Source organism: Octopus sinensis, linkage group LG9 (genome assembly GCF_006345805.1).
Source record: "Octopus sinensis linkage group LG9, ASM634580v1, whole genome shotgun sequence".
Lineage (NCBI taxonomy): Eukaryota > Metazoa > Mollusca > Cephalopoda > Octopoda > Octopodidae > Octopus > Octopus sinensis.
In genome coordinates this window covers 90,957,087-90,975,198 of record NC_043005.1, presented here as the reverse complement: position 1 = coordinate 90,975,198, position 18,112 = coordinate 90,957,087, and the positions used below count along the sequence as shown (strand labels likewise).

General features: G+C 39.9%; 1 protein-coding gene across 3 annotated transcripts in view; it reads right to left on the bottom strand.

Annotated features, from left to right (window-relative positions):
* Positions 1–18,112, bottom strand: part of LOC115215724 (phosphatidylinositol phosphatase PTPRQ) — a 135,053-nt gene that overhangs the window by 12,655 nt on the left and 104,286 nt on the right. For all 3 annotated transcript variants that reach the window (XR_005000741.1, XR_005000742.1, XM_029785015.2), the window contains 5 exons: positions 16,596–16,672; positions 14,352–14,486; positions 8,809–8,931; positions 5,440–5,591; positions 1,167–1,302 (listed from right to left, as the gene is read on the bottom strand). Coding sequence is in view for 1 of the 3 variants with exons in the window: in XM_029785015.2 (XP_029640875.1) it covers positions 1,167–1,302; positions 5,440–5,591; positions 8,809–8,931; positions 14,352–14,486; positions 16,596–16,672 (623 nt within the window). In the remaining 2 variants the exon portion in view is untranslated. The remainder of the gene's footprint in view (positions 1–1,166; positions 1,303–5,439; positions 5,592–8,808; positions 8,932–14,351; positions 14,487–16,595; positions 16,673–18,112) is intronic.

Sequence of the window (18,112 nt, the reverse complement as noted above, 5' to 3'; positions counted from 1 at the left end):
CATGAACATGTCACTAGTCAATTTTACTGAATAGTATCCCATTAACTTGTAAGGTAGTCTCCCTGTAGAATCCCTGTGATACCATGTTAGAAGGTTGGGCTCTTTCAATTACATGTACCATGTATCCTAATCACGACTACAGAGTTCTGTCTGCTGAATTTTCTCACAAGACATGGCCCATCTGGCGTTATGGCAAAACGCACTTTCCCAAGATTGCATAGTGCTCTGCAATCAAACCTAGAATCCCACGAGTGCAGAATAAACTTTTGAATAAGATGACCTTGTGCCTACACACACACACACACACACACATACACACACGCATACATATCTACATACATATATGAATCCATCCATCCTTTCCTCTATTCATCCACCTATTTTTCTTAATGGTTCCAAAGTGATTCAACAAGTGTTTTATTTTCATTTCTTTTCCCTTTACATCTGGTTCTTTTTGTACTCTCTCTTTTCCTCTCATTCTCTATTTCTAATGAAGGTCTTATGTCCAAAACATTAATGACATTTCCATTTGTTAATTGAAGTCTATCAATGTAAAAGAAAAGTTTTCATTTTTCATCACCTATTTAATATTGGTTTCAAATTTCGGTACAAGGTCATCAGTTTTGGGGGAGTTGGGTAAATTGATTACACTGATCCCAGTGCTCAGCTGGTACTTATTCTATTGACCTAGAAAGATGAAAGGCAAAGTTGACTTTGGTGGAATTTGAACTCAGAACAGAAAGTTAGATGAAATGCCACTAAGCATGTTGCCTAGTGTGCTAATGATTCTGCCAGCTCTCTGCCTTCATCACCTTTTAACATCAGTAATTATAAGCAACTGTTCAAGCTAGACATTTGTAATGTATACAAAGAAAGAAGAACTAAATGCAATCAGTCCAACCAATTAATCAGACATTGATCAATTTGCAGCTACACAATCTGTATCTGTAGCTTTTTGCTCATCCTATGAGCTGTTAAATGGAATTACTCTGTTCCCCATACAGAAATAATACTTTGTTATGTTTAGTAAAGATAAATCCAAAGAACTCTTTGTAGTATGCAAAAAGAAATCTAATGCTCTATCAAGTGGAACTCAGGGTTTGGTACATACTGATGAACAAGAAGCTCCATTTATTTTTAATGATTTTAATCAGGAACCAACTTACCTCAGTCTGTACCATATTTGGCCTGTGCTTTCTCAGTTCTAATATTAAGCCAAAGATATCTACTTCATGATGGCATTGTATATGTTGAAGCAGTCTGTCAATGACAATGAATGTTCCTGTACGTCCGACTCCAGCACTAGAAAAGATAGTTATAAAAAGATAAAAGTGGGAAAAAGAAGGAAGAAATTGTTACTACATTGAACATGACATTATGTCTTGAAGAGTCTCACTGATGCTGCTCTATGCCTTTAGTAAAGAGAATAAACTCACATTTAATGAATCAGTTTGAAATTGATGGAGGGGCAAAAATTCTTATGGTTTAAAAAAATTATTACGTGACTTCATAAAAGGAAGGAAGTTAAGACCTACAATGTTTTACAACATTTCTGAGACTGATGGGAAGAAACTGTTCTTGGACTGGAAACCTGGCCTGAATACATACAAAAAGTGGATGCTATTAAAGGTACCAAAGACCAAGCAATGGATTACACCTATCACTTAAGAGCAGGTGTGGTTCTCCCAAATTTCTATCTATGAAATTTTACTCACAAGTCTTTGGTTCACCTGAGACATACTAGCCCAAGGTGCCACATTGTTTGGATTGACCCAAACACCATATACTTGTGAAGTATACTTCTTAACCCAACTTGTGATAATAATAATTTTTCTACTATAAGTACAATGCCGGTCATTTTGAGGGTGGATATATATAATATTTTACATTATATTTTGACATTATATGCATTTTTATGGACCATGTCCAATATTTGCAGTTTTTCATTATTCGCAGGTGCTCTAGGAACGTAACCCCAACAAATACTGGGGAACTACTGCATATATTACTCTTTTTACTCTTTTACTTGTTTCAGTCATTTGACTGCGGCCATGCTGGAGCACCACCTTTAGTCGAGCAAATCGACCCCGGGACTTATTCTTTGTAAGCCCAGTACTTATTCTATCGATCTCTTTTTGCCGAACCACTAAGTGATGGGGACGTAAACACACCAGCATCGGTTGCCAAGCAATGCTAGGGGAACAAACACAGACACACAAACATACATACACACACATATATATGTATATATATATACGACAGGCTTCTTTCAGTTTCCGTCAACCAAATCCACTCACAAGGCATTGGTCGGCCCGGGGCTATAGCAGAAGACACTTGCCCAAGATGCCACGCAGTGGGACTGAACCCAGAACCATGAGGTTGGTTAGCAAGCTACTTACCACACAGCCACTCCTGCGCCTTTATATATAATATTTGATAATAATTATGAAGAATTAACATCTGAAATGTTGAAACTCTTTCCCCCTCTTTTAAATGTTAAGTTCATACTGTGCTTGTTAAACCTTGTCACTTCTATGTTGTTTTTCTCTTTTCTTTTATTGTTCACTGCATTTACAGTATGCACACACACAGACATACATGCATATATATATATGTGGAGGTGCTATGGCCCAGTGGTTAGGGCAACGGACTTGCAGTCGTAGGACCGCGGTTTCGATTCCCAGACTGGGCGTTGTGAGTGTTTATTGAGAAAAAACACCTAAAAGCTCCACAAGGCTCTGGCAGAGGGTGGTAGCGATCCCTGCTGTACTCTTTCGCCACAACTTTCTCTCACTCTTCTGTTGGCCTGCTCGCTTAGCCAGCGGGGTGGCATAATTTGAAGGCTAAAACAATGTGAAGCGCATTGTGACCAGCGATGTGTAGCAACATCTGATAGCCAGGTCAGTCATGGTGATCATGGTGATATATATATATATATATATATATATACCTACATACATGCAAATAGATCCATACATACATACGTGTATGTATATGTATATGTAAATATGTGTGTGTGTGTGCTCACACGTGTAGGAAGATTTAAGCAGTGTTGCTTTTGCCAATAGATCACATCTCACTTAGCACCTTTGAAGTCATGTAGAATAAGGGATCACTTTCTTGAAAAACAGGTAAGAATTACTGTTAGGAAAGGTTGTATCCAAATGCTTCAATAACTAATTCATCTAACCTATACTAGCAAGGAAAAACAGATGTAAAAAGGAAAGAAAATGAAAATGAATCCTCACACCACCACCACCACCACCACTACTACCATTTCCATCCTCTTCCTCTTCCTCTTGATTATTATTATTAATATCCTGATTAACAATAATAATAAAGGCTGGAGTTAGTGCAAATGGTAAAGATATTAACTAAAAGCTATACAACATTTAGCTTCATAGCCTCTTATGAGTTCAAATCCTGTTTGGTTCAACTTTAAGTTATACCTATTTGGCATGGTTAAGATAAGTATACATACATGCATATATATATATGTATATATATACTCTTTTACTTGTTTCAGTCATTTGACCGTGGCCATGCTGGAACACCACCTTTTGTCGAGCAAATCAACCCCAGGGCTTATTCTTTGTAAGCCTAGTACTTATTCTATCAGTCTCTTTTTGCTGAACTGCTAAGTTACAGAGACATAAACACACCAGCATCGGTTGTCAAGCGATGTTGGGGGGACAAAAACAGACACACAAACACACACACACACACACACACACACACACACACACACACACACACACACACACACACACACACACATATATACATATATACAACGGGCTTCTTTCAGTTTCCGTCTACCAAATCCATTCACAAGGCTTTGGTCAGCCCGAGGCTATACCAGAAGACATTTGCCCAAGGTGCCATGCAGTGGGACTGAACCTGGAGCCATCTGGTTGGTAAGCAGCTACTTACCACACAACCACTCCTACGCCTATATATATATATATATATATATCATCATCATCATCATCATCATCGGTTAACGTCCGTTCTCCATGCTAGCATGGGTTGGACGGTTCGACCGGGGATCTGGGAAGCCAGAAGGCTGCACCAGGCTCCAGTCTTATCTGGCAATGTTTCTACAGCTGGATGCCCTTCCTAACGCCAACCACTCCGTGAGTGTATTGGGTGCTTTTTACGTGCCACCTGCACAGGTGCCAGGCGAGGCTGGCAACGGCCACGGTCGGATTGGTGCATTTTACATGCCACCAGCACGGAAGCCAGTCAAGGCGGCCGGCATCGGCCACGAGTCGGATAGTGCTTTTTACATACCACCAGTGACAGGGGTCCTGGCTGGTTCAATTCGATTTCGATTTCGCTTGCCCCAACATGTCTTCGCAAACAAAGGGGGTTGGCATGGGTGCCTGTCGTCGGTTGAGGTTCTATATCGACTTCACTTGCCTCAACAGGTCTTTGTGTCCAAGGGAGGAAAGGCATGCATAAGTGGGCTGGGCTCACTTGACCTTCCTGGTCTTCTCACATACAGCATATTTCTAAAGGTCTCGGTCACTGGTCATTTCCTCAGTGAGGCCTAAAGTTCGAAGGTCGTGCTTCACCACCTCGTCCCAGGTTTTCCTGGGTCTACCTCTTCCACGGGTTCCCTCAACTGCTAGGGATTGGCACTTTCTCACACACCTATCTTCATCCATTCTCGCCACATGACCATACCAGCGCAATCGTCTTTCTTGCACACCACAACTGATGCTTCTTAGGTACAACATTTCTCTCAAGGTACTAACGCTCTGTCGAGTATGTACACTGACATTACACATCCATCGGAGCATACTGGCTTCATTCCTCACGAGCTTACGCATGTCCTCAGCAGTCACGGCCCATGTTTCACTGCCATGTAGCATGGCTGTTCGTACTCATGCATCATACAGTCTGCCTTTTACTCTGAGCGAGAGGCCTTTAGTCACCAGCAGAGGTAAGAGCTCCCTAAACTTTGCCCAGGCTATTCTTATTCTAGCAGTTACACTTTCAGCGCACCGACCCCCACTACTGATTTGGTCACCTAGATAACGGAAGCTATCAACTACTTCTAGTTTTTCCCCCTGGAAGTTGTTTTCTGCAGATTTTCGGAGGTTAATGCTCCCGAGCATCTGCCACATACAAAAACTATCTTCCCAGTTAGCCTACCTTTGACATTGCTGCACCTCTTATGTGTCCATAGCTTACACTGGGTACATCTTATAGAGTTTCTACCTACACCTTTTCTACAGATCGAGCAGGGCCATCTTCCTGAAGACCTTTGTGGATTGTCTACCTTCCTACTTGGTTTTATATATATATATATAATATATATATATATACATACATGCATATAGATACAATGTTCTCAAATCTATCAATTGTGTTCAGGTTCATCCTTTGGAAAATTGGAGCAGTACCTAGTCAAAAGACAAGATTTCTGCTTACCTGCAGTGTACCAGGGTTGGTCCAGTATCCGTATAAGGCATATGTGTGCGAATTGTTTGCACAAAGTTGATCAGCAATGATGTATTCTGAGGACAACCGAAATCTGGCCACTTCAAGAAGTGGAACTGTTTCACTTCTTTTGTAGTTTCACCCTAAGAATAAGCAAATGATATAATGAATTTAAAAAAAGAAAAAGACATACAAAGGAAAATGAAATAAATTTCAAAATAACTGAACGATTTTGCAATACTGAATAGAAGAATAAACTTGATTCTATAGGAGTTTAATCATGTGTTAGGTGAGTTGAGTTCAAATTTTTGTAGGAACTGAGTTTACATTTCATTCATCTATTTTGATATCAATAAAATAATAAAATACATTAATATTTTAAATTTGAGAAAGTTATTCTATATCTACGTCTCTTAATCTAAATAGTTCTTGTGCTTTGTAGAAAATAATCAGCAAATAAGATTACAATTTTTCCAACTACTAAACATGTTCTCTATTTAGCAAATAACTAAGTCCATCTAAGTTACATTCTTTTTAGAGATGTCACAAGGTATTTACAAGAAATGTCACAAGGTATTCATATTGATTTATGCTTATACACAGGGGCACAGAATATGTACAAGTTTATGCATAGCGTCTGTTTACTGAATTTATCTCAAAAGACATAGGAAAAGAAATTGTAAATAGGAAGCAAAACCTAGAACTGAGAAGTCTCAAGGCAAATCTAACAAAGACAAAAGTTTTAATTTGCAGGATAGAAGACAGAATTCTACTGCAATTTGGCAAGTGGCCATACTTGATGAACAGAAAAGGGGCAGGTAGGAATTATTTTGATGTACCTGTTGTAAATTATCAAACCATAGAAGATACTGTGAGATCACAGGAAGAACAACAGTAAAGAACTTGAAATGTAGATGTGCAGGAATAGTTAGCCATAACAGCAACTATCAACTAAATTCTTTCAAATACTCAGAGGGTTCCCAAGAAGTAGTTGACAGCTTTCATTACCCATGAGGCCTAATTAGGCTCTAAAAGCATAGCCTACGTGAGTTACAAAATATTTGTGGTGTTATTACATCTGCTGATGACAAAAGAAATCTTTCTAAATGATGAGAATCTTGTATGATGCTTGTGTACAAAGTGTGATGTTACATGCTATCAAAACAATTAAATTTGGAGGATGTGAGAAAATCGAAATGTAATGAGGTGAACATGTTCCACTAGATGTGTATGTTAGGATGCAAGAAAGAATATAATGCAAGACATAAGACGAGTATAGACATATAATGTATATGGAGTGTGACAGTTGAGTATAGAAGTGTCAAGCTATTCAAGTGAAAGGAGTCTGCAGAAGAGTAAGTCCAGGGAAGATATGAGAATGGTGAAGCTGATCTCACGAAGGTTAGATACTGTACTGGGGAAGCTCCAATCAACCTATGGATAAATGAATGTTAAATGATGATGATGAAGACAATGACACTCTTAGGTTAAGATACTTTTGATTAAGATTTCAGTGTATTCATTAAATTGTATCAATCTATATAACATTGACAAACAATACCTATCATACCAAAATCTTCAGAGAGTATGCAGGCCATTTGATTGTCTATAAACAGGTAGTTTCAATTCATTCTACATTAATTGGCTGCGTTGATCCAATTGAATTTACACTATCTATGTCGATTCTGTAAATACTTAACAGCTATAAAGTTTGTATGATTTTTTTTAATGAATTAGTCAAAGAAAGAAGAGCAGCAGTCATTACCCTTTACAGGGCTTCCATGACTGATGGGAAGGAGAGAGAAAGTTATTATCAGATTGAAGATCTGGCCAGAATGTGTGCAACAGTGTGGGGCCAGCTAAAGGCACACAAAGGCCATGCAATATTGTTGAAATGGACGATGGGTTAAGTGCACCATTCAGTAATATTTTAAAAATAGGTACAGTATACCTATTTGAAAAAATATTTATTAGGAGAGTGGTTACTAGTAAAACTTGTTGATATTTGAACCACTAATAAGATGATGAACTGACAGAGTTGTTAGCGCACCAGACAAAATGCCATGGAGAATGTTGTCCATCTTTACATTCTGAGTTCAAACTTAGCAAAGGTAAAATTTATCTTTCATCCTTTCAAGGTTACTAAAATAAGCACTAGTTGAGCACTGGGGTAATTGACTTACCTACTTCCCCGATCTTGCTGGCCTTGTGCCAAAATTTGAAACCACTATTTGAACCACTTATCTTTCTCTTCACTTATAGTGGATCTCAACTCATTTCCCCATTATTATCCTTGTCAAAAGTCTCTCTATGTGCTGTAGACAGGAAACCTTAACCTTCACGATTTTTTTGACACCTCACAGATCACCAGATTAACACCAAATAAGTTGGTGCATACAGTCAATTCAAGAGCAGCTGCTGATTTACTTCTGATCAACTCAGCAACATACTGGATTGTTTTAACCCTGGGTTTGCTAGATCTGGGTTTGCTAGATGCTGCTTTTTTTTTTAACATAAGAGCTTACTGCTGTTGCTGCTGTTGTTGTTGTTGTTAAGCAATAAGACGGGTAAGGGTGATTAGGTGATGGTTTAGGGCTTAGGGGCGGGAGACCCCAGACCTCGAAAAAAAAACTTTGATCGTCTTGTTGTAGTTGAGGGCTCTTCATTGATACCTGACACCACTGGGAGGTGGCCACCGAAGTCACTGGAAATGGAGATCTCCAGGTCCCAAATCTTGGACGGCTGCTGCTACCTTTACAACTACAACAAGGAACAATAGCAAACCAACTATAGCCTAAATTAAGGGTGTCAAATATATGACTTGTAGATTGGATCTGGCTTTATCAATGTTCCAGTCTCTGGCTCAATTTTATTAAAAAATTTTTTTTTTTTAATTGAAATATTATGTAAAATAATATATTATTAGCATGCATCTTCACTTGGAGTCAGAACCTAACCAAGGTTGTAATTAACACTGGTACCAACGTTTCTTCAAGCAATAGTTTTCTCAACAATAGTATTCATTCATACAGACAATTTCTGTGTCTGTCCTCATTCAAAAGATTCTTACTTAACAGGGCTGTACATATACCATGTGGTTTTTTTACACACCCCATGACGCATGCAAACACCTCACATGTTTTACTTAATTGGTATTAAAATTGTTATACTGTGTATTGATCTCATTATCCATTTACTTGCATCCACATTAGGAATAGGGTTTACTGAATTCTTATTTAGTTGAAGTTAAGATTTCAGTTCTTGGATTTTTGCTTAATTCCACCACCTTGACATTCAAAACCATATTCTTTGATTCTAAGCCTCTAAATAAAACAAAAGAAACATTGCAACATTGCTTACCATATTCACATCCATAATTCTGATGACATAATCAGAAAGATTGGATTCTGATTTCAGCTGCACCACAAGATCACCAAAGTAAACTGGTTCAGATTTCTTTGGCCAGTAAACCTCACATTTGACCTAAAACAAAAAAGTCCAGCAAGTGAAACGTATAGAGGTGATAGACAATGCCACACACACATGCACACACACAGACAAACAGACACACACACACACACACACACACACACACACACACACACACACACACACAATGGAACTACATGATAGAGCATAACAGTATACTATTGTAACAAAAGTTTCACAAGTTAGAAATGATCATATTACATGCTACTACATGTTGCAACATGTAGCAACATGATGTTGCATGTATACACACAGATAGTAATGATATTGTATAGTAGACAAACCTTATTTGTATGTAACTAAGGTTCACCTTGATAAAACAAACATGCCAACCATGACTCTCCTGTTATATTTTTTTCTGTCTTAGTGTAATACCTAGGACTTAAAGACCTGTCCTCTTTTAAGACAGTACAATATAATTTGAAGGAGATTCTGCTGCTAATTCTGTGACAATAGAAGCTCCTTCATGCTTCCGTGAGATGCTACATGTTATACAATGCTGTATCTGCAACAGTAAACATGCTTCATGATGTATCTTGCACAAATTGACCTTCGAACATTGGGCCTTACCGAGGCAATGACCAGTGACCAGGACCTTTGGAAATATGCTGTGCTTGTGAAGACCTGGCAAGCCAAGTGAGACCATAACCTGTGGCCTATGCCAGGGGTGTAACCAGCTCACTTATGTGCACCTTTCCTTCATTTGACACTAAACTCTGCTTGCAAAGACCTGTTGAGGCAAGTGAAATCGAAATCGAGCTCTAAGAGTACCATACCAGTGAGATCGTTGCCAGAGCAACAAGCTGGCCTCCGCGCCGATGGCATGTAAAAAGGAATTCTTCGAGTATGATCATTACCTGCGTTGCCTTACTGGCACTTGTGCTGGTGGTACGTGAATAAACATTTGAGTGAGGTCATTGCCAGTGCCACTGGACTGGTTCCTGTGCAAGTGGCACATAAAAAGCACCATTTGAGCATGGCCATTGCCAGTACTGCCTGACTGGCCCTCGTGCCATTGGCACGTAAAAACATCCACTACACTCTCGGAGTGGTTGGCGTTAGGAAGGGCATCAAGCTGTTGAAACTCTCCCTCAAATCTTGCCATACCACTTTGAAAAAGGGGAGGATAGACTGGATAGTGTAGTCCTAGTTATAAATATGATAGTCATATCTGGAAAGACCTTTGACTATATGTCTGTTGAATCAGGGATGATTTGAGGCTGATTAACAATGATAGCTGTACTAATGGTAGCACTACATGGAAAAGAAGGGATGATATACATCAATCTTCATAATGTAGTTACAATCTTGATTATGATAACAATGAGGATGATGATGATGATGATATTCAGAACAATAATAGTAATGATAACATGACTGATGATAACAGGGCAGTGAGCTGGCAGAAATGTTATATATATATATATATAACATGTTTTATATATATATATATATATATATATATATATATATAACAAACACAGACACACAAGCACACACACATATATATATATACATATACATATATACGACGGGCTTCTTTCAGTTTCCGTCTACTAAATCCACTCACAAGGCTTTGGTTGGTCCAAGACTATAGTAGAAGATACATGTCCAAGGTGCCACGCAGTGGGAGTGCACCCGGAACTATGTGGTTCATAAGCAAGCTACTTACCACACAGACACACAAGCACACACACATATATATATACATATACATATATACGACGGGCTTCTTTCAGTTTCCGTCTACTAAATCCACTCACAAGGCTTTGGTCGGTCCAAGACTATAGTAGAAGATACATGTCCAAGGTGCCACGCAGTGGGAGTGCACCCGGAACTATGTGGTTCATAAGCAAGCTACTTACCACACAGCCACTCCTGTGCCTATATATATATATATATATATATATCATCATCATCATCATCGTTCTAGCATGGGTTGGACGGTTTGTAGGGGATCTGGGAAGCCAGAAGGCTGCACCAGGCTCCGGTCTTATCTGGCAATGTTTCTACAGCTGGATGCCCTTCCTAACGCCAACCACTCCGTGAGTGTAGTGGGTGCTTTTTATGTGCCACCTGCACTGGTGCCAGGCAAGGCTGGCATTGGCCACAGTCGGATTGGTGCATTTTACGTGCCACCGGCATGGAAGCCAGTCAAGGCAGCACTGGCTTCGGCCACGATTCGGATGGTGCTTTTTACGTGCCACCGACACGGAAGCCAGTCGAGGTGGCACTGGCATCGGCCACGATTCGGATAGTGCTTTTTACGTATCTCCAGTCCAGGGGTCCTGGCATCTGCCGGGTGCCAGTCATAGGATTGGTTCAATTTCGATTTCGATTTCACTTGCCCCAACAGGTCTTCACAAGCAAAGGGTGATGGTTTAGGTGATGGTTGGCATAGGTGCCTGTCATCGGATGAGGTTCGATATCGACTTTGCTTGCCTCAACAGGTCTTTGTGTGTCCAAGGGTGGAAATGCATGCATAAGTGGGCTGGACTCACTTGTCCTGTCTGGTCTTTTCACGCACAGCATATTTCCAAAGGTCTCGGTCGCTGGTCATTTCAGCACACCCACCCCCACTACTGACTTGGTCACCAAGATAATGGAAGCTATCAACTACTTCTAGTTTTTTCCCCTGGAAAGTGACAGAAGTTGTTTTCTGCAGATTTTCATAGGTTAATGCTCCCGAGCATCTGCCACATACAAAAACTATCTTCCCAGTTAGCCTTCCTTTGACATTGCTGCACCTCTTATGTGTCCATAGCTTACACTGGGTACATCTTATAGAGTTTCTACCTACACCTTTTCTACAGATCGAGCAGGGCCATCTTCCTGAAGACATTTGTGGATCGTCTACCTTCCTACTTATTAGTACTTTGGTTTTAGCTAGGTTGACTCTAAGGCCCTTGATTCTAGACCCTCCTTCCACACCTGGAACTTCTCCTCCAGTTCTGATAGTGACTCAGCAATTAGAGCAAGGTCGTCAGCATATAGGAGCTCCCAGGGGCAACCTGTCTTGAATTCCTCCGTAATTGCCTGGAGGACTATGATAAATAGGAGGGGGCTGAGTACTGAACCCTGGTGGACCCCAACCTCTACTTTGAATTCTTCTGTGTACATGTTGCCAACCCTAACCTTACTTACGGCATCCCTGTACATGGCTTGCACAGCCCTTACCAGCCATTCATCTATCCCTAGTTTCCTCATTGACCACCAGATAAGGGATCGGGGGACCCTGTCAAAGGCTTTCTCCATGTCAACGAAAGCCAGGTACAGGGGCTTATCTTTGGCTGGGTATTTCTCCTGCAGCTGTCTCACCAGAAATATGGCATCAGTGGTGCTTTTCCCTGGCATGAAACCAAACTGCATCTCGTCCAAGTTGACTCTCTCCCTAATCAGTTGGGCTATGACCCTCTCTGTAACCTTCATTACCTGATCCAACAGCTTGATACCTCTGTAATTATTTGTATCTAGGGCGTCTCCTTTACCTTTGTAGCAGTTGACTAGTATGCTGCTACACCAGTCATTGGGTATGACTCCTTCGTGTATCACCTGGTTAACTATACGGGTGATTATGCTATAGCCGACACTACCAGATATTTTGAGCATCTCTGCAGTAATTCCTGATGGGAATATATATATATATATATATATATATATATATATTGGTGAAAAGGGTAAGATAACAAAAGAAAGAAACCTCAATATTATATAAATAGAGGAATTTATCTGTAAAAGTAATATGTAATAATTATTATAGCCGACACTGCCAGATATTTTGAGCATCTCTGCAGTAATTCCTGATGGGCCTGGGGCTTTCCCTGTTTTCATGCTTCTAATTGCTTTAACTACCAAACAATTGTCAACTTGGATGGCTGGTCCCTCTGTTGGGTTGACATTTGGCAGACTCTCTTTATCCCATTCATTTTCTTTATTCAGCAACCTTTCATAGTGGCATCTCCAAACCTCTCTCTTTGCATCTTCATTTAGCGCAAGTGAACCATCATCCATGCGGACACATTTCTCTCCTACCACATCACGATTCTCTCTCACACACTGTCTTGCAACACGAAATACCTCAAGTCTTTCATCCTCACGGCGCAGAACATTGGCAAATTTTTTCTTATCCGCTTCCCCTCTGGCTAAATAAACCTGTCTCCTAGCTTCCCTTCTGGCTGTCTGATACAATTCCCTGCTACCACCGTTCTTCCAGTCCCTCCAAGCCTGTTTCTTTTGTCTAATAGCCCTGTCAACCACATTGTTCCACCACTACGTTACTCTGGGTCGAGATGGAACTTTGCTCCATCCACAAATCTGGTCAGTGGCTGTCAGCAGATTGTCCCGTAGAAATCTCCAGTTGTCTTCCACATTAAGTGAAGTTATATCCCTTTCTATTTCGTCAAAGGCTTCGAGTAGTATGTCTCTAAATCTCTGTCCATTTGCAGGATCTTTAAGCTTCCAGACCCTTCTCCTCCAAGCTGGTCTTCTTCTGGGCAACCATTTAGCTCTGATCCTGATGTCGCTAACTACTAATCTATGTTGAGGAGTACATTCTTCGCCTGGAAAGGTTTTGGCATTTATAAGCAGCCCTCTTTCCCTCTTTCTGGCGGAGATGTAGTCAATCTGGCTGGTGTGTCTGCCAGAACGGTAGGTGACTAGGTGAGAGGTGGGTTTCCTGAAGTTGGTATTGCAAACCATAAGGTCATTTGCATCGCAGAACTCCAGCAGCCTGGTTCCCTCCTCATTTCGAGAGCCAAAACCGTAGCCTCCATGAACGCCATGGAAGCCCCCGACATGCCGTCCAACATGTCCATTGAAATCACCTGCCACAAAGAGAAGGTCACTGTCATTTGTCAAAGAGGTAGTCCGCAATAGGGTGTCGTAGAATTGGTCTGTCTGTCCTTCCGGTAGCCCTGGTCGAGGGGCATATGCCGAGATGATGGTAGCTGACCTATGGTGAAGCACTAATCTAATCTTAATACTCTATCACTTACTCTGACTACCTCGATTACCTTATCTACCCATTTCTCCGCAAGAAGTATACCCACACCCCCGACCCCGTCAGTGTTCCCTGCCCAGAAAATCTTGTACCTGTGTTTATATATATATATAAATAATATATATATGTATGTATGTATATATATATATAACAAGCAGAGATGTTAGTGGTATTTCGTCTGTCTTTACGTTCTGAGTTTAAATTCTGCCGAGGTCGACTTTGCCTTTCATCTTTTCAGGGTTGATAAATTAGGTACCTGTTGTGTACTGTGGTCGATCTAATCTACTGGCTCCCTCCCCCAAAATTCCGGGCCTTGTGCCTAGAGTAAAAAAAAACATGACTGATGATTATAAAGTCAACAATATTTGTGACATACATTGATGAGTGAATTCGATGCGTTGACAGAAATACTTACTCTTCCACGTTCCACAGGCAATGTAACCATGACAATAATAGATACATTCTGTTCCCAAATCATCCGCCAGAAGTCATCCTTTGTGCTGGGAAGGGGTCCTTGGGAAGCAATGTACTCTCGGTGTAGGCTATAGCCCTGTTCAGAGAAAGAGAGAAGAAAGCAAGTTGTCATCTGAACACTTGTCAATTATAGCAACTAATGACAAAAATAATACTTCTGACATTAACAGTTCAGGACTGGATTAAAGCAGCATATAACCTCTCTTCAAGCTGGATGCAAAACCATTGGTCACTCTATGACTGGACATATATTTAAATTCATGTAAATGCATTACTGCTCTAACTTTTAGAGTATGCTTCTTTTGCAGATGTATGACCTATTGACAATATATATATATATATATATATATATATATATATATATATATATAATATATATATATATATATTCAAGATTAATCAGCCGAAATTGCGAGGATGATCCAGTTCTTGACTGAGGATAAAAAGCTTCTAATGACCTGTCCTTATTTTTTTGTATCATCTATCTGGATGTTTTGTTGTCTCTTTTTGTATCACCTAGCTGTTCAGGTGTTTTGCGTTCTTGTCCCATTTTGTATTTTATATATATATATAAGGAAAATAGGACAAGGTAGAAAATGCTGAAATAATTTTATCATGAAGAACATTTTAATATTGGTTTCAGTCTTTGCAGCTTTTTCAACTTAAAGTAAAGTATGAAAAACAATTAAATTGTGGAAAAATTAAATGGAACATTTAAAAAAAAATTTCCATAGTTTTCAAATACTTGGGACATTTTCCTTTCTTTTTTCTGTCTCTCTCTCATTTTTACTTTTGTGAAGGCTTGGTAGGTAGGTAGTAGCAGGTCTCTCTTTTACTCTTTTACTCTTTTACTTGTTTCAGTCCTTTGACTGCGGCCATGCTGGGGCACCGCCTTTAGTTGAGCAAATCGACCCCGGGACTTATTCTTTGTAAGCCCAGTACTTATTCTATCGGTCTCTTTTGCCGAACCGCTAAGTGACGGGGACGTAAACACACCACCATATACAGACAAACACAGACACACACATATATATGCATATATACGACAGGCTTCTTTCAGTTTCCATCTACCAAATCCACTCACAAGGCATTGGTCGGCCCGGGGCTATAGCAGAAGACACTTGCCCAAGATGCCACGCAGTGGGACTGAACCTGGAACCATGTGGTTGGTTAGCAAGCTACTTACCACACAGCCACTCGAAGAATATATATGATATCATAATATATATATCATTATATACATATATATATACCACATTTACCATCAAATGAAGCATAGTTGAGTGATTTACACCATACATTAACGGGTCAAGGAACTGCAGGCTTTGTATAACTGAAAGAACTCAAATGCCTTTTAAGTTTCAGAACTCCACTGAACTACTGAATTCTAGATTGGAAATTTTCACAAAATGCAAGCCTATTGACAAGTTTCTGCTATCAAGCTGGAGAACACCACTCTCTCTAGATTAGGTATACAGTCTTAAAAATGTTGTAAGATTAACCCCATCAACCACTGTTAATTCCCATTCTAACAGGTGAAAGAGATATAATTCTTATCTCACCACCCTCTAAGCTTTCCTCTTCTTGTTTCTTTTTTCTTGTCTTTTCCCCTTTTTTCTCAGTCTTTCTCCTTTCTCACTTTTTCACTGAGAACAGCCATATTTATTTTGAGTCTGAATGATCGCAACTTAGTGCATGGCATGCTGTAAAAGCTCACCTGATTTCTGTATTATTGAAGAAAGAAACTTATGGTGGCTTACATTAAATCCTGTGTCAAATGAGATTTATCTCTTGCTGGACAGAGTACTCTTTTGGTTGATCTTATCAAATACTAGAAACACACAAGCACACACACGCACGCACACACACACACACACACACACATATGCATACACAAATCACACACACATGCAACACAAACACAAGCACACACACACAAATACACACCATACATGCACAAACACACACACACACCATACACACACAAACACAAACCATACACATACAAACACATGCATACACAAACACGAGCACACACCACACACACACACACACCATACATGCACAAACACACACACACACACAAACGTACACCATATACGCACAAACACACACCATACACACAAAACATACACACACAGTTGCACACACACACACACAATATTTGAAAGAAATTTATATTTACAGGTATGTAATTTGCATTTATGTAATCAGAGCCTTCATCATCATCCATAGGTAACAGCTTGACTCGAGAATGATCATCTGCAAGAAAAGAGTAATTGCATGTAAATTTTTTTATTTATTTATTTTTTTTATTTCATCTAGTTTCAGCTCACGAGCTATGGCCATGCTGGAGCACCGCCATTTGGTGTTGCCACATGATTTTACTTCACGAATGCATTTTAGCAATTGACATTTGGTGCATGAGAGAGTTTTTGATGTAGCTGCCCTCATCTGCACCTCCTGCCACGAAGTTGGTTCATATATATAATACATACATATATATATATATATATATATATATATACTCTTTTACGCATTTACTTGTTTCAGTCATTTGACTGTGGCCATGCTTGAGCACCACCTTTAGTCGAGCAAATCAACCCCAGGGCTTATTCTTTGTAAGCCTAGTACTTATTCTATCATCTCTTTTGCTGAACTGCTTAGTTACGGGGACATAAACACACCAGCATCGGTTGTCAAGCGATGTTAGGGGTCAAACGCAGACACACAAACATATACACACACACATACATATATATATTATTTTTATTTTTTTATTTTTTTTATTTCATCTAGTTTCAGCTCACGAGCTGTGGCCATGCTGGGGCACCGCCATTTGGTGTTGCTACATAATTTTACTTCATGAATACTTTTTAGCAATTGACATTTGGTGCATGAGAGAGTTTGATGCAGCTGCCCTCATCTGCACCTCCTGCCGTGAAGTCGGTTCATCTGGGACACCTGACAGGAAGAGATCCAGCTTTATTTTGAAGATACCTACATCCTCTCCATGCAAGTCTCTCAAGTCCTTCAGGAGGATATTGAAGAGCTGTGGACCTCTGAAGCCCAAGCTATTGCAGCATCTTGTTCTACATCTTGATGGCAAATTTGGAGTCCTTGGCACTATGCAGTGGCACCCAGTTCTAGTATTTGTGTAACTCTCGATGCCAAAGTTTGGGACAAGTCCTTCCAGATGTATATTATTGCATATCTTTCTCACCTATGCTCTAAGGAATAGAGTCTTAATCTCTTGAATCTTTCCCAATAGCTTATATGCTGCATAGAGGCTATCTTCTTCGTGTAGCTTCGTTGGATTGCCTCAAGATCTGAGATTAATTTGACACTGGTTGGTGACCATAGCTGAGAGCAATAGTCAAAGTGGCTTAGGCATGTAAATTTTTAAAATATACCCTCTCCTTTATCACCCACTCTTCTTTTGTACTTTCACAAACTTACCTGCACACAATCTGTCCTTGATGAATCTCTCTCCACAACATATCTCCCTAACACCCTCTCCTTCCACCTTTGTTCACTGCATTCCACTCCCCTCCATCTCCCACTCATCTTTCCCACTCTTGCAAACTTACTTAATCTCTCAACCTTTTCAATACTCTGTACTACTTCCCTTGTATAACATCCCTTTGTAATTTGAAAGCATGCCCTGACACATCTTCACCATCTCTCTCTCTCACTCTCCTC